The 13,561-nt window shown below is 46.6% G+C and overlaps 1 protein-coding gene across 3 annotated transcripts in view; it reads right to left on the bottom strand.

The window, feature by feature from the left end:
• ASTN2 (astrotactin 2) overlaps positions 1 to 13,561 on the bottom strand; it is a 3,972,579-nt gene that overhangs the window by 261,248 nt on the left and 3,697,770 nt on the right. For all 3 annotated transcript variants that reach the window (XM_069609664.1, XM_069609663.1, XM_069609665.1), the window contains one exon: positions 9,543 to 9,726. In XM_069609664.1, coding sequence (XP_069465765.1) covers positions 9,543 to 9,726 — 184 coding nt within the window. The remainder of the gene's footprint in view (positions 1 to 9,542; positions 9,727 to 13,561) is intronic.

Genomic DNA, 13,561 nt, shown 5'->3' with positions numbered 1-13,561 from the left:
GATCCCTTTAACAGGGCATGGGGGATTCCCTTTAAAAGATTAAGGGGAGACTAATTCTGAAAGATTTCGATCTCCCAAATTCTTTGGTTAAAGCATTGTGTGCGGCGCAGAGAGATCGACCCTTAAGAGACTGCTGTTCGAAAATCCTTTGCTGGAGCATTGTGTTCAGGCACGTAGTATATTGTGGTGAGTAAGCAGAAAGGATTCCATCTGGAGGATGGTTAGTTCTTTAGTAACTCGTGCAATCAATAGATAGTCTCCAAGATAATCTCTTTTAACCTCCCCAGTGCATAAGAAAGAAAAACGCAAAACTCACCCTCCTACTATACGACATTACTAAGCAACTACACTTAAGTACACTTCAATACTATACTCTGTCTAAACACTGTTAGTACCTGGCAGGGACATGGTTTCGGCCTCCCAGCCAATGGTAAAGCCCCCGCTCCGAGCATCCTTGGAGCTGGTGGCCGCCATCTTCCCCCGCCACATAATCAAGTAAGTGCTCCCCTGCACCACCGTGTCTCTGTCCCTCCACCTCCCTTTTCCACATATTTAGTCCCTCCTCTGACCCCAGCCCCACTTACCTTGCTTTGCTATCCCTCAACGGCACCAGGAACAGCAGTGTTCTCGGTGGATACCAGACGTGCGAATAACCGGCATAGAAAGGGAGAAGGGACTACGTGTAGTTCCCTTCTTGCTGATCCATGGCAGCCATCTTATTTTGTATTTTTTTCTAAGTTGTGAAACGGCAAACACGTTGCTTCTTAACTTAAAAAAACAACACACTATCAGTACCCTGGTACAACGTGCTGGGGGTACTATTAGCAATATAACCCTCCCAGTGGGAAAGGGGGCATTACTTGACCGGTAATGCCCCCCTGAGAGGGTTATAATCAGACCCTCCAGCTTATAGCGATTTTGCGATCCTGCAAAATGCCACGAAAATGGGCAGTTTTTTAAAAACACGCAAAAGCTGCAGTTTTTGCAAAAACACCCACAAAAATTGCCATTTTTGCAACAAAATTTTTTCAAAATACTCCCAGGGCCAGTTTCTCAACACTTTTTTTTGACTCAAGAAATGAAATGCGCAAGCACATCTCATCACTTGTGGAAAAAAAAGAGCAGTCCAATCCTCAAAGGACACCAGAATAGGCGCTTCTTATTTGCGCTGTTTCAGATGTCCCTTTTCACCCATTTGAGGAAATGATGGAGCGTTTCTGCACATTTAAAAGCACATCCCGAATTGACACACAAAATATGCTTTTAAATGTGCAGTAATTGTGGGCAACCCTATGCACCCCCTTTGAATGGGTGCACGGGGGTGTTGCATGACAGGGTCTTTACTGACTCATGCAATACTTTTTAAAAATTCTGTTTTATGTTTTAAAGTGTCTGTTCCCCAAATAGGATAGAAATGTGTTTTTTGGATTGCATTTTACAGTGGCAGGACCCTTAAGAGCCAGTCACGATGAAATGCAAGGGGAGCCTGTAGGCCATTGTCGGGAGAGCGCTATCCAACACAAACACATTCAAGGTGGCTGGCCAGCGCATCATTTGTGCTAGAGCTCAGCCCTGTGGAAATGCGCAGGTCACCTTTGAAAGTAAGGTGACCTGCTCAGTTCCAAAAATGGGTTATCTAAAAATAGCACATCCTCTGCTCTATTTTTAGATGCCCCATTTTTTGAGGATCTGGGCCAAAAGCTACAGTTTTCAAAAATTCTAAAATGGCCATAATATGAGAGGGAACGGAGAGAGAGTAGGTGAGTGATGGGTGAGCTGTGGAGTGGTAGGCAAGAAAGCGACGGGAGATCAGAGGGAGGAGCAGTGGGTCAGAGGGGGAAGCGCTCGGCAAGAGAGCAGAGAGGATGCAGTGGGCCAAAAATCAGAGAGGGAGCGGAGGTATAAAAAGTGGAAGGAGCGTGGGCTCAGGCGTAACAGTGGGCCAAAAGCAGAGAGGGGTCGGCCGGAAAGAGGCAGTAAGCTACAGATTGGGAGAACGGATGAGGGAAGAGTGTGATAGAATGGGAGAAAGGATGCAAGATGCAGAAGTAGCACGGAAGAATGAAGGACTGTATACTGCAGGAGGAAATGGGGCACGTAAGGTGTGAGTTGGGACTATGATTTGGAGTTTGGCAGGGACCAGAGAGTGCAAATTGTGACTTGGCAGTATGACAGAGCATGCAAGTATGTGTATGACTGAGAGTGAGGTTCGAAAATACAACTTGTGATGGGGAATTGGTAAGGCATGTGAACTATGTTGAGTGAGAGAGGTGTGTGGGTGTTTGGGGGATTAGAGAAACTAGAAGGGGAATATTTTCAGCATTACAACTGATAATGAGCAATATCGTTAATATTAAATAGGCATGCACATTACACCAAAACACTTAGCCAAAACAAACACTGTTCTGCCAAACCAGAGACATCTAGGACTCTTCCTATTAAATTGATACAAAAGATACAAATAATGACACCCTGGCTCTCTTGTAACCTTGTACATGGCCTCCTTCCTGCAATGTACTAATCTTGCACCTTCCAGTCAATACAAATTGTGCTGCAAAAATGCTCTCATAAATAAAGGTTTGTGCCGCAGAATTTGCCATTTCATGCTGTAAAATTTGCAATTTCATGGCAAAATATCCTGGAGGGTCTGTATAATACGTAAGTGATATTCAAGGGAAAGAACTTGAGGATTTAGAAGAGGTATTATTTCATATTTAAGCAAAAGTAAAGTTTATTCCTTGATTACCACAAACCAGAGTGAAAGACGGTTCAAACTAGTGCAACAGTTCTTGATGACACTGCAGAACTGATAATGGTACAGCCCAAAGAACAGGTATTGATTGAGGGGTCACGAGATGAAGCTATTTGTAGGCAAGAAAAACATTTCATTTTGATCACAAGCTGATTGGTGTGATTTTCAGACTATTGTTTAAGGGTCAGCTTGCTTGTAGACTAATGGCTGCAGCAGCGCGCCATCATGGGTTTACTGTAGTCAATGGAGGAATTTGGCTGGGTGATAGCACACAAAGGAATACAGTAATGGAGTCAGGCATGCACTGGCAAAGCCTAGTGTGTTGGCTTGAGTGATACAATTATCCCGAAAGGGGGACTGTCCAGTATGGCTCTACAAATGGATGCGAAATGACGCAATGAATCCAAGCTCGCAGACATAAATTAAATGCATCACTAGCGTAAAGAACACAGCGCTATCCAAAAGGAGATGTATAGCACTGAGAAAAAATGACGTGTCAAAGAAGAGCATCTCCTGCCACGTCTTTACTCGGTTTGTAAGAAGAAAGAAATTCAGAATGGATTCTCAACGTGGGAGGAAGGGAGATGTAAATAATGACTGCAGTCCCAGAAAAGGCATGAACAGATGTTTTGACATTTAAAAAAGGGGTGCACTGCGGAAAGAAGGTTCAAAATAAAATCCAGTGCAAAACATCCTTTCAGCAATGCATGGCCATCTTAGGAGGACAGGACGGGCTGGTGTAAGTAAGTCAGAGGAGTATGGGGGCATGGGATGGGCGAGCAGAGTGAAAGGGGTCGCAATTGTTCCTGGATCTTCCCGGGATTAGCTGGGTGAGTTGGCAGGGTGGGCGTGAGGATGGGTAAAGGCATATGGGATCTGGGTTGTCCTCAAGAGGAGCAGTGATGACTCTTCTCACCCTGCACTACTTATGGTGAACCTCTGGCCCATCCAACTTCTCAAAGGGAGTCGTTCCACTCTCCTGTCATCTATGGTGACGCATTCTCTCGGGGTAAGCAGCGTCTCCTTCTAACCACTCACCCCACCTCCCCTCTGCCAACTGGGTCTCGTCTCTGCCAACCAACCATAGTTTCTCATTCGAAACAACATGACGGCGGTATTAAGCCAATCCAAGAAACCTTTGTACACCCTTATTGCCGAGGCAAGCCAAGTTTGCTTTTGGTACCATGAGAAGACGCGCGTCATGAGGGGGCTGAAGCAGCCTCCGTCACCACGCGTCTTTCGGACACACGAGAGTGATGTCATACTTTTGGAGGATGATATTTTCGAGTTCCTTGGAGACTGAACATTTTTGGACGGTATAGGAGGGAGGCAGTGAGGGTGATCCTATTCGATCCAGGGGGAGGATTTTGGCTTGTAAATGCGGAAAAGAACCAATCGAGGGTGACATCATCCAAAGGAGGGGTACAAATAGTTACACAACAATATCATGAAATAATACAAACAAACAACGCCGCTGCCCCATGAATCATAATACCTTCTCATACTTGACACCAATGCCCTGGCCTCTTAGGGCCAACCAGTGCTAGTACGTTCAGTTTTGCTAAAACTGGTGTGTTTCTCCATCCTCCAAGAGTAACCTTTTGCTCTGCAAAAGTATATGCCGTGCCCTCCAAATGTGCAGAACGCCCTGTGCTCTCAGAATCTGGTGCAGATCACTGCATCTCCGTTTATTAGCCAATTAGGGCCACGCCCACCTCGCTCTGATAGTCTCTGTTTACATGGAGGCGCTGCATATTTAAGGACAATAGTTCATCAGTGCACGGAATGCCTGCCAGATGCCAAGTCTCAGGCATGCCTAGGAAGCCTGCCATTAGACACCATTTGCAGGCCAGGCATGCTTCACTGCTGAACATGCCATGCATGGGCTCCGTCTTCGCGTGATATATTTGGGGGCAAGGCATCCTTGTGTAGATGAGCTGCGGCTGATGGGCTTCTTGACAGGAGGTCGGCAGCGCAGCGCGGGCGGGAGGGGGGCGTGGTGGGGCTTTCACACGTCTGACGTCACCACGGTGTAGATACTGCTGTGCTCGGCTTCTCCCTCGCCCTCTACGCGGGGAAGCGCTCTTAGTGTCGCCGTGGGCCTGGCAGGACTTAGCATGAGTTCATGGGCAGGAACAAACAGCTCTCACATCAAAGCAGCCATTGTTAAAAAATAAATAAAAAGGGATGTAACTGCTCAGTGCATTTAGACATTTATTGGTCCATTTTCCAATTACGCTGGTACAGACTGTTGCTATAAATATGGGGAAAAGGGGGTTTTCATTTCTCTTTTTCAAAGGGGAGTTGCAAGCCCTCATCCCCCTGTGCCAATGCTGGTCACAATAAGTCCTGGTCCCGTGCCACCTACAGCTCAGGTTTTAACGTCCCCTAATGGAAACCTTCTGCCTGGGACATCTGGACGGCAAGAGGACCCCCGCAGGCAGCTGTGCGCAGTAACCTGCAGCTCCTATGAAAACCGGGCACTGGTGGCAGGCCCGCGCTCCGTATTTATTGCCTGGTGGCACTACGGCTTACCCTTGTCACTGAGTTTTACGAGAGAAGATTATTTGGGATCGAGGGGTCATCTGATTTGCATTTCAAGGGAGGTCCCGGAGTAAATCCCAGCAACGGGGCAGTGGGCTATTGAAAGAGCCCGGCTTCTGAAAGACAAGACAGCAAAGGCAGGGGCGTAGGCATCGGGGAAAGGCCTACGGCCGCCTACCCGTGTGAGTGGGGTGAGTGGTCTGGCCATGGATAGTGTGCATGGCAAAGCAAGCACTTTGAGGTGTCAAGGGAAGAAGAGGTCTGGCCATGGCCCATGGATATGGTGCATGGCAAAGCAAGCACTTTGAAGTGTCGAGGGTAGAAGAGGTCTGGCCATGGATAGGGTGCATGGCAAAGCAAGCACTTTGAAGTGTCGAGGGTAGAAGATGTCTGGCCATGGATAGGGTGCATGGCAAAGCAAGCACTTTGAAGTGTCGAGGGTAGAAGAGGTCTGGCCATGGACAGGTTGCATGGCAAAACAAGCACGTTGAAGTGTCGAGGGTAGAAGAGGTCTGGCCATGGATAGGGAGCATTGAAGTGTCTAGGGTAGAAGAGGTCTGGCTATGGATAGGGTGCATGGCAAAGCAAGCACTTTGAAGTGTCGAGGTAGAAGAGGTCTGGCCATGGACAGGTTGCATGGCAAAACAAGCACTTTGAAGTGTCGAGGGTAGAAGAGGTCTGGCCATGGATAGGGAGCATTGAAGTGTCGAGGGTAGAAGAGGTCTGGCCATGGATAGGGAGCATTGAAGTGTCTAGGGTAGAAGAGGTCTGGCTAGGGATAGGGTGCATGGCAAAGCAAGCACTTTGAAGTGTCGAGGGTAGAAGAGGTCTGGCCATGGACAGGTTGCATGGCAAAACAAGCACTTTGAAGTGTCGAGGGTAGAAGAGGTCTGGCCATGGATAGGGAGCATTGAAGTGTCTAGGGTAGAAGAGGTCTGGCTATGGATAGGGTGCATGGCAAAGCAAGCACTTTGAAGTGTCGAGGGTAGAAGAGGTCTGGCCATGGATAGGGAGTATTGAAGTGTCTAGGGTAGAAGAGGTCTGGCTATGGATAGGGTGCATGGCAAAGCAAGCACTTTGAAGTGTCGAGGGTAGAAGAGGTCTGGCCATGGACAGGTTGCATGGCAAAACAAGCACTTTGAAGTGTCGAGGGTAGAAGAGGTCTGGCCATGGATAGGGAGCATTGAAGTGTCTAGGGTAGAAGAGGTCTGGCTATGGATAGGGTGCATGGCAAAGCAAGCACTTTGAAGTGTCGAGGGTAGAAGAGGTCTGGCCATGGATAGGGTGCATTGAAGTGTCTAGTGTAGAGTAGACACGATAGTATACATCTGTGACCACACAGCCGGAGCAGTGTAGATGCAGAAACCTAAAAAGGCTAAAGAACAGAGAGTCTGAATTGTTCAGTGCTTGGTCCTGGCTGCACCGGGCTCTGAGTCCTGGCCTGCGCAGAGGAGTCTCACAACCTTACATATAGAGGCTGATCTACACATACCAATATCCACCGTGCCCAAACTGTACAGGGCCTGACTGCTACAGACACTGATTGCCAAAGGGGAGTGTCAACAGAGCCTGCCCTGTGCGTGACCCAAACTCCACAGAACGGGGTCTGCATTAAACCTGATATCTTCAGAGCAGGAAAGCCATCCGTTTCTGCAGCCGCTGGTGGACAATTATAGAACACACCCTCTGTGGCAAACTGTGAGATAAGCGCCCACTGCGGAGATCTATGTTTAAGAACCTATACGGCTCTACCGAACCTGCGCTATATGGAGTCTCATCTATATAGAAAGGACGGGCTTTCTACTCCGCAATCTAGACAGCATGATCTTTACAGATTAGGCCTGGGCCCGAGTGGCTTTTTTTTTTACACACTGATGGACAACTGAATAACACCCTCCTATGATTTAATGTTAAGATAGCTCAGTGTGTTGGGCATCCACTTCAGCGATCTGTGTGCAGAGAATACATTTCACTCCCAGTGGAGAAAACCCAGCATTCCGGTTTCGAAAGGTGTATAGTGATGCCACATGCTTCGGAGACGCTTCTGTGTGGGGCCACATGCTTCGGAGACGCTTCTGTGTGGGGCCACATGCTTCGGAGACGCTTCTGTGTGGGGCCACATGCTTCGGAGACGCTTCTGTTCGGGGCCTGTGCAGCGCCATGTAAATGCAATACATCAAGAGGTGCGAGGCATTTTTGGGTAGGAACACCTATACCGACACACAGGCAGTAGCGGAGGGTTGCGCATAAAGCTTGATAGGTGGACGATTTATATGAGAAGGAGAGACTGAAGTGCGCAATGAAGGAGGCGTCCGTCGCCAGGCAAAGGGCACAGGCAGTGGGTGCGTGTCAGAAGTTAATGAGCCATCAAAGAGATTACAACCAAGGTCATCTCCCTGGGCGGGCCGGCACATGGGAGCACCGCCTTGTACAGCCTCTCCCCATAAAGTGCTTCTGCAAGTTTTAAGAGCCCAGGCTGGGGGCGGGTACAGGCCTGCACCCCAGGACACGTCAAGCCGAGTACACCGAAAGGATGCCGGGCCGAGCTGTGGCCAGCATGTATCCTGCAACGGAAGAGGGCACCTGTGTGGCTCCGAAAGCCACACAGGTGCCCTCTTATTTTACAGTAAGAAGCCCTCCTCACTGCCACAGCATACAGCCTTCTATCTCTGACGGCCAGGAGGAGAGTTCTATGTCAAAATGTAGTCAGCAAAAAATGGAGTCATTCAACAAAATCGATGCAAAATGTAAACATGTTGCCAGTAATAAGGCCGACAAAAAGCTATTTTTAAATACACAACGGTACAAGGCTGTAACCCTAACAATGACCCAAACCTCTAATAAAACCTCCACAATCACCTTTACTCTGTTCCTAAACCTTCTGCTAACTCTAATTGCTACCCTGAACTCTTTCACAACACTAACCCTTCAGCATGCGAAAGCATTTTATTTGCATGTTACTTAATACAAAATAATGGAAAATGAATAGTGAACCCAACTCCTACCTCATCACCAGCTCACCACAAATGACCAAGCCCTTGCCCGAACTGAAACCCTTGCTCTAATCCTATCCTTAGCCTTACCCTAACTGCAACTCTTAACGGTTACCCTAATGCATGCTTTGCTCTAACCACTTGATTTAACCTAACGTCTATCCTATGCCAACATCCCCAGTGCTTCCCAACTTCCTAACACTTACCCAAACCATTACCTTATTAGCCCTAGCCATATCAGAACCCCTACCCTAACACTTTCCCTGACACTTAATCTACCCTAATGACTAACCAAACTCAAACATCACCAACCCTGCCGCAACCACCCTGAACCTAACTCTTACTCTAATTCTAACCAGAATTGTTAACTCAGCTCTAACCCCTGCCCTAACCTTGCCCTAAACCAGGCAATCACAAGCCCACAAAACCCAGCGCAACCCTACCAATTCCCTAGCAGCACTACATTTTTGGCTCCTTTTCAGATGCATTTTCTGACTACAAATTGTTTGGCAACTTTTTCACTGCAGAGGTATTATCATCACGACTTTTTCACTGACTACATTTTTGCTGGCAACATTTTCACTGGATACCCACCACAATTTCGGTGTGAGGATGTGGTATTTCAAATGTTTTCAATACATGATTAAAATAAAATATTTGTTCTTAATATGGATCAGAAGATGTTTACCAAAGTCTTCACCACTACAGTGCCGCAGTGGTGCCTTGATTATGGGGTTTTGAAGAAGCAAATACCAAAGTAGAAAGGACTGCTCAATCACCTGGAAACCAATCAATAGGTCTTCTGCGTGTGGTCAGGGACGGCGCAGCAACTTCAATGATTACTGTCTTGGTTGCCAAAAAAATGCCATGGAATATCTTTTTCTTATTCCGACTGTGAAAGACATTGGACCAACAGGGGCATTTTTAAAATGTATCATTGTACCATTGCCCATTGTCCAGTCTTCTCAATAATGGGGACAAGAAAAGGTGACCACCTTATGCAATTTCACATAAGTGATTTTCACACACTCAGTAATTAACGATTAACATTACAGGTGAGGGAAATTTAAATGCTGCCAGTGGAACCAAGCGAAAGTGGTAGCTTTTCACTTTAGTGAACGTACATATGTTATTTACATCAATCACAGCTCCATTTACCATGTAGTTGTGAAGTAAATCTTGATGAGTAGAAAATACAAGATCAGGTAACATTTTCTATGAAGCAAGACAAAGAAAACAGTAAGCAAATTTACCGGGATCCCAGTTCGTCCTCACTTCTCCAGACAAAGTCTCCGAACTTCTCATAATGGGAATTGTAGTGGTGCTGAATACGGAAGAGCGTTGAGGTGGACACGTCCATTAGCATGTTGTAAGCGACCTGCTGCTCCTTCCCACTTGTGTAGCCGTTGTACAGGTTGTAAATCTTGTCAGCAATTTCTACAAAAAGAGAGTAGTATCAGGAGAAGCATGAGTACATCCCACAGATCCCTTCATTTCGACTGCTTGGGCACTTTAAGCTTCCTAAGTACGTCAAATACTGTGAAAAAAACATTTGGTAACTTCACCTGCCTTGTGGGATAGTAAGAAAGGGTTAAAATAGAGTCAAAGTGAATCATGCTGGGAACAGAGGTGAAGAGTTTGTACCTTATCTCAAAATGGCAATTAATAGAGATAGGCAATATCAAAAGCCTTGGTTGCAAATCAAAAGACGCCAGGAAATGGGTCCAACAGTTTCAAGTTGTGGAATACAGTGAGCAGGTCACATATCTCCAGTTCTCTGATAGAAGACCATAGGTGCCCATCTATATATCAGGAGAGCCTAGTTGATCATCTCTGCGAGAGAGGGCCAAGGTGTCTATATCTGTGTGAGAAGGTCAGGAACCTGCAGCTTTTGGGAGAGTGGCCCACGTATATGATAACAGGTCCTTTCAGTCAATTTCTGTGATAAAAGGTCCCTGTGATATATCCATGTAAGCCGAGGTCACGCCTGTTTATCTATCCAAGAGAATACCCTAGCATTCATCCATGTGACATAAGCCCCAGCTCTCAATTCTTTACAGTGAAGAGTCTAGCTATGCTTCTCTTTTTCAGAGAAGGACCTATGTCTATATCTGTAAGAAAGTATACTGCCTGTTTCTGTGGTGAAGAGTCCCAGGGGCCAGATTACTGAAACTTTGCACCAGCGCAAGTGCAACTTTGCAGGGTATTAGCACCAGGGCAAGGTTTTCTCTATTTCTAAACACACTGGGACATATTATAAAACCTTTCCACCATGAAAAATGCAGATTGGTAAGTACCAGTGCAAAAATTGCGGTAGCGCAAACAATATACATTTTCAATGCATTTTTGCATTAGGGCAAACTTTGCCCAGGTGCTAATACGGAATGGTATTAGCACTAGTGCAAACTTTCTCCTAATGCAAAAATGCATTCAAAATGGGTCTTTTTTACACAAAGGCAATTTTTGCCCTGGTGCTTATAACCTTACCAATCTGCACTTGTCATGGTGCAAAGTTTTTCTAATATGTTCCTTTGTTTTAAGAAATAGGGCAAACTTTGCCCTAGTGCTAATATTGTGTAAAATTGGACTTGCGCCTGCACAAAGTTTCTGTAATATGGCCTCTGGTGTCTACACCCAAAAACAAAATGTCATAGCTGTGCATCTTTGTGAAATATGACAACATCTTTCTATTTGTATGAGAAGGCCACACATATTTCTGTGAGGAGGGCCTCAGCTCCCCATATATTTGAGGGAAGTACCAAGATAGGGTTCAACTCTGTGAAAGAGAATCAGAGCGTCCACTTCCTGAGAGAGGGCCTAGTGTTCCACTGCTGACTAAAAATGTACATCTGGTGATCTCAGCGAGATAAGGCCCTAGATAACTCTCTGGAAGAGACTGTCTTATCTGCCCATATCCTTGAGAGAAGGTCTAAGATATTCCTTTCTATGATAGAAGGTCCTTGCTGCCTGTCACTATGATAGAAGGTCCTTGCTGCCTGTCACTATGAGAGAAGGCCCTAGCTGTGCATCTTTGTGGGAGACGGTCCAAGCTGTCAACCATTATGACAGAAGGTCCTAGTTGTGCATCGCTGTGACAGAAGGTCTGTGCTGTCCATCGCTGGAATAGAAGGTCCCAGAATTGCATCTCTGTGATAGAAGGTCCTAACTGTCCATCTCTGTGATACCATTTCCAAGCTTACCATCTCTACGAAAGAAGGTACCAGCTGTCAACCTCGGTCACAGAAGGTCCTTGCTGCCCTCTATTTGAGAAATGTCCAAGCTGTCCATCTCGGTGAGTAAATGGCCCATGCGTCCATCTCTCTGACAATAGGTCATAACTGCTCATCCCTGTTAGAAAGGAGAAAGGGAAGGCCTATCTGTTACTTTCCGTGTAGGAAAGGGGAATGTAGGAGGTATCCCACCCTGTCTTTGTAACAAAATAAATAACTAGCAGTACCTCGTTCGAATTACTGTAAGAAAGAGAGAATGTGGGGTTATCACTGTTTTCAGTGTTGAAGATGGAATATTCAAACCAAACTATTCTTTGGGGGAGGTTGGAAAACTAGGTAACACAGTTGTTTACATGTAAATGTTACTAATGCCAGCAGAACCTGCATATTTCCTTTAGTGGACTAGCACAAAGGGGTTACGTCATGCATCATTATTTTAGAGAGTGTCCGAAGTTACTGGCATTATGTCACAGTTTTCATTTAAGAGTGTATGGTAAGGTTGCTGAAGGAAGTCTCAGACAAGAGGGGTCATTGTGATTATTAGAAACCTTTATTTGTATGTAAAAAGGAAAAGAAAGCCCAATCTCGCACTAACTCTAAGAGGGATTTCCCTGCCTCAACTGAAATAACTAGTATCTTAATGTCCAGAGCTAAAGTCCAAAATGTCCAATTTCAGAATCCTAACTCTCTCCCTCAGATCTAAGTTTAAAACAAATGAAAATAAGTCCTTTGCAGACCACGGGAGTGGCACCCTTCCCCTGGTCAAAATACAGTTCCGGAATCTTCAAACCTTGAAGTATTGGGGAATATCTCCCTTCGTTGGCCTTGTTCAGACTTCTTGAAAAGTTCAACAAGGGTTGGGGAAAACTCTGTTTCCTGGTTGGCCCTTCTCGGGCTTCCTTTCTGTCTCTGCGTCCCTGACCTTAACTGGCAGACCTGGCTCCTCATCACCAGGCAGTTGCAAAAACAAAGATACAGTTCAACAATTGTGGGGGAAAAACTCTGTTCCCTGACTGACAGACAGTGTTCCCCCCACCAGGAACTGCAACGAAGAGAAACAACCTGGATGCACTCCCAGGCTTTGGAGGGTCGCTGACCCTGGTTGGCAGAACTGGTTTCCTCCCACCAGGTACTGTGATGAAGAAGGACATACTGGATGGACTCTTGGGCTTTGGTGGGTCCCTGACCCTGACTGGCAGAGCTGCTTTCTTGTAACCAGGCACAGTTGCAAAAACAAAGATACATTTCAGCAATTGTGGGGGGAAAAATATGTTCCTTGACTGGCAGACATTGTTTCCCCCCACCAGGAACTGAAACGAAGAGCAACAACTTGGATGCACTCCCAGACTTTGGTGGGTCGCTGACCCTGGTTGGCAGGCCTGGTTGCCTCCCACCAGGTACTGCGACGAAGAACAGCCTGGATGCACACCAGGCTTTGGTGGGTCCCTGACACTGGTTGGCAGATCTGGTTGCCTCCCACCAGGTACTGCGGTGAAGAAGAACAGCCTGGATGCACTCCCAGGCTTTGGCGGGTCCCTGACCCTGGTTGGCAGACCTGGTTTCCTCCCACCAGGTAATGTGACGAAGAAGAACAGCCTGGATGCACTCCCAGGCTTTGGTGTTATCCACAGACTTGGTTTACTCACCTGCCAAGTACTGTATTTATTGTTTATCAGTCTTAAAGATCTCTTTATATGGGTGCAGGTCTCATACTTGCACTGCAGGTTTCCAACAGTATCCCACTAAACATTGCCCACTGTTCCACCAAGTATTCTTCTCCTGATTAGGCTTTCTAAGTGTCCTTTGACTTTGTTAGGGTCAAAGACCCATTCTTGTGGCTCTATGGGCTTACTTGCCCCCTTGGATTATCCTTGACACTTTACAGGCCCCCCGGGTGCCTCCCTGACCATCAGCGTACCTGGGTTTGCAGTCTGCAATGTTCTTGGGATGTCCCATGCGCCTGCCGTCAGTGGTGGAGCTTCCCCTGCTTCCGTCTCTCGTCACTGGAGGTTGGCAGCCCCACTGTGCCTGCTTCTTCCTTG

Source organism: Ambystoma mexicanum, chromosome 8, assembly GCF_040938575.1.
Source record: "Ambystoma mexicanum isolate Mex_15411 chromosome 8, UKY_AmexF1_1, whole genome shotgun sequence".
Classification (NCBI taxonomy): domain Eukaryota; kingdom Metazoa; phylum Chordata; class Amphibia; order Caudata; family Ambystomatidae; genus Ambystoma; species Ambystoma mexicanum.
The sequence above is the reverse complement of the archived record's forward strand: the minus strand, read 5'-3'. Positions and strand labels throughout refer to the sequence as shown.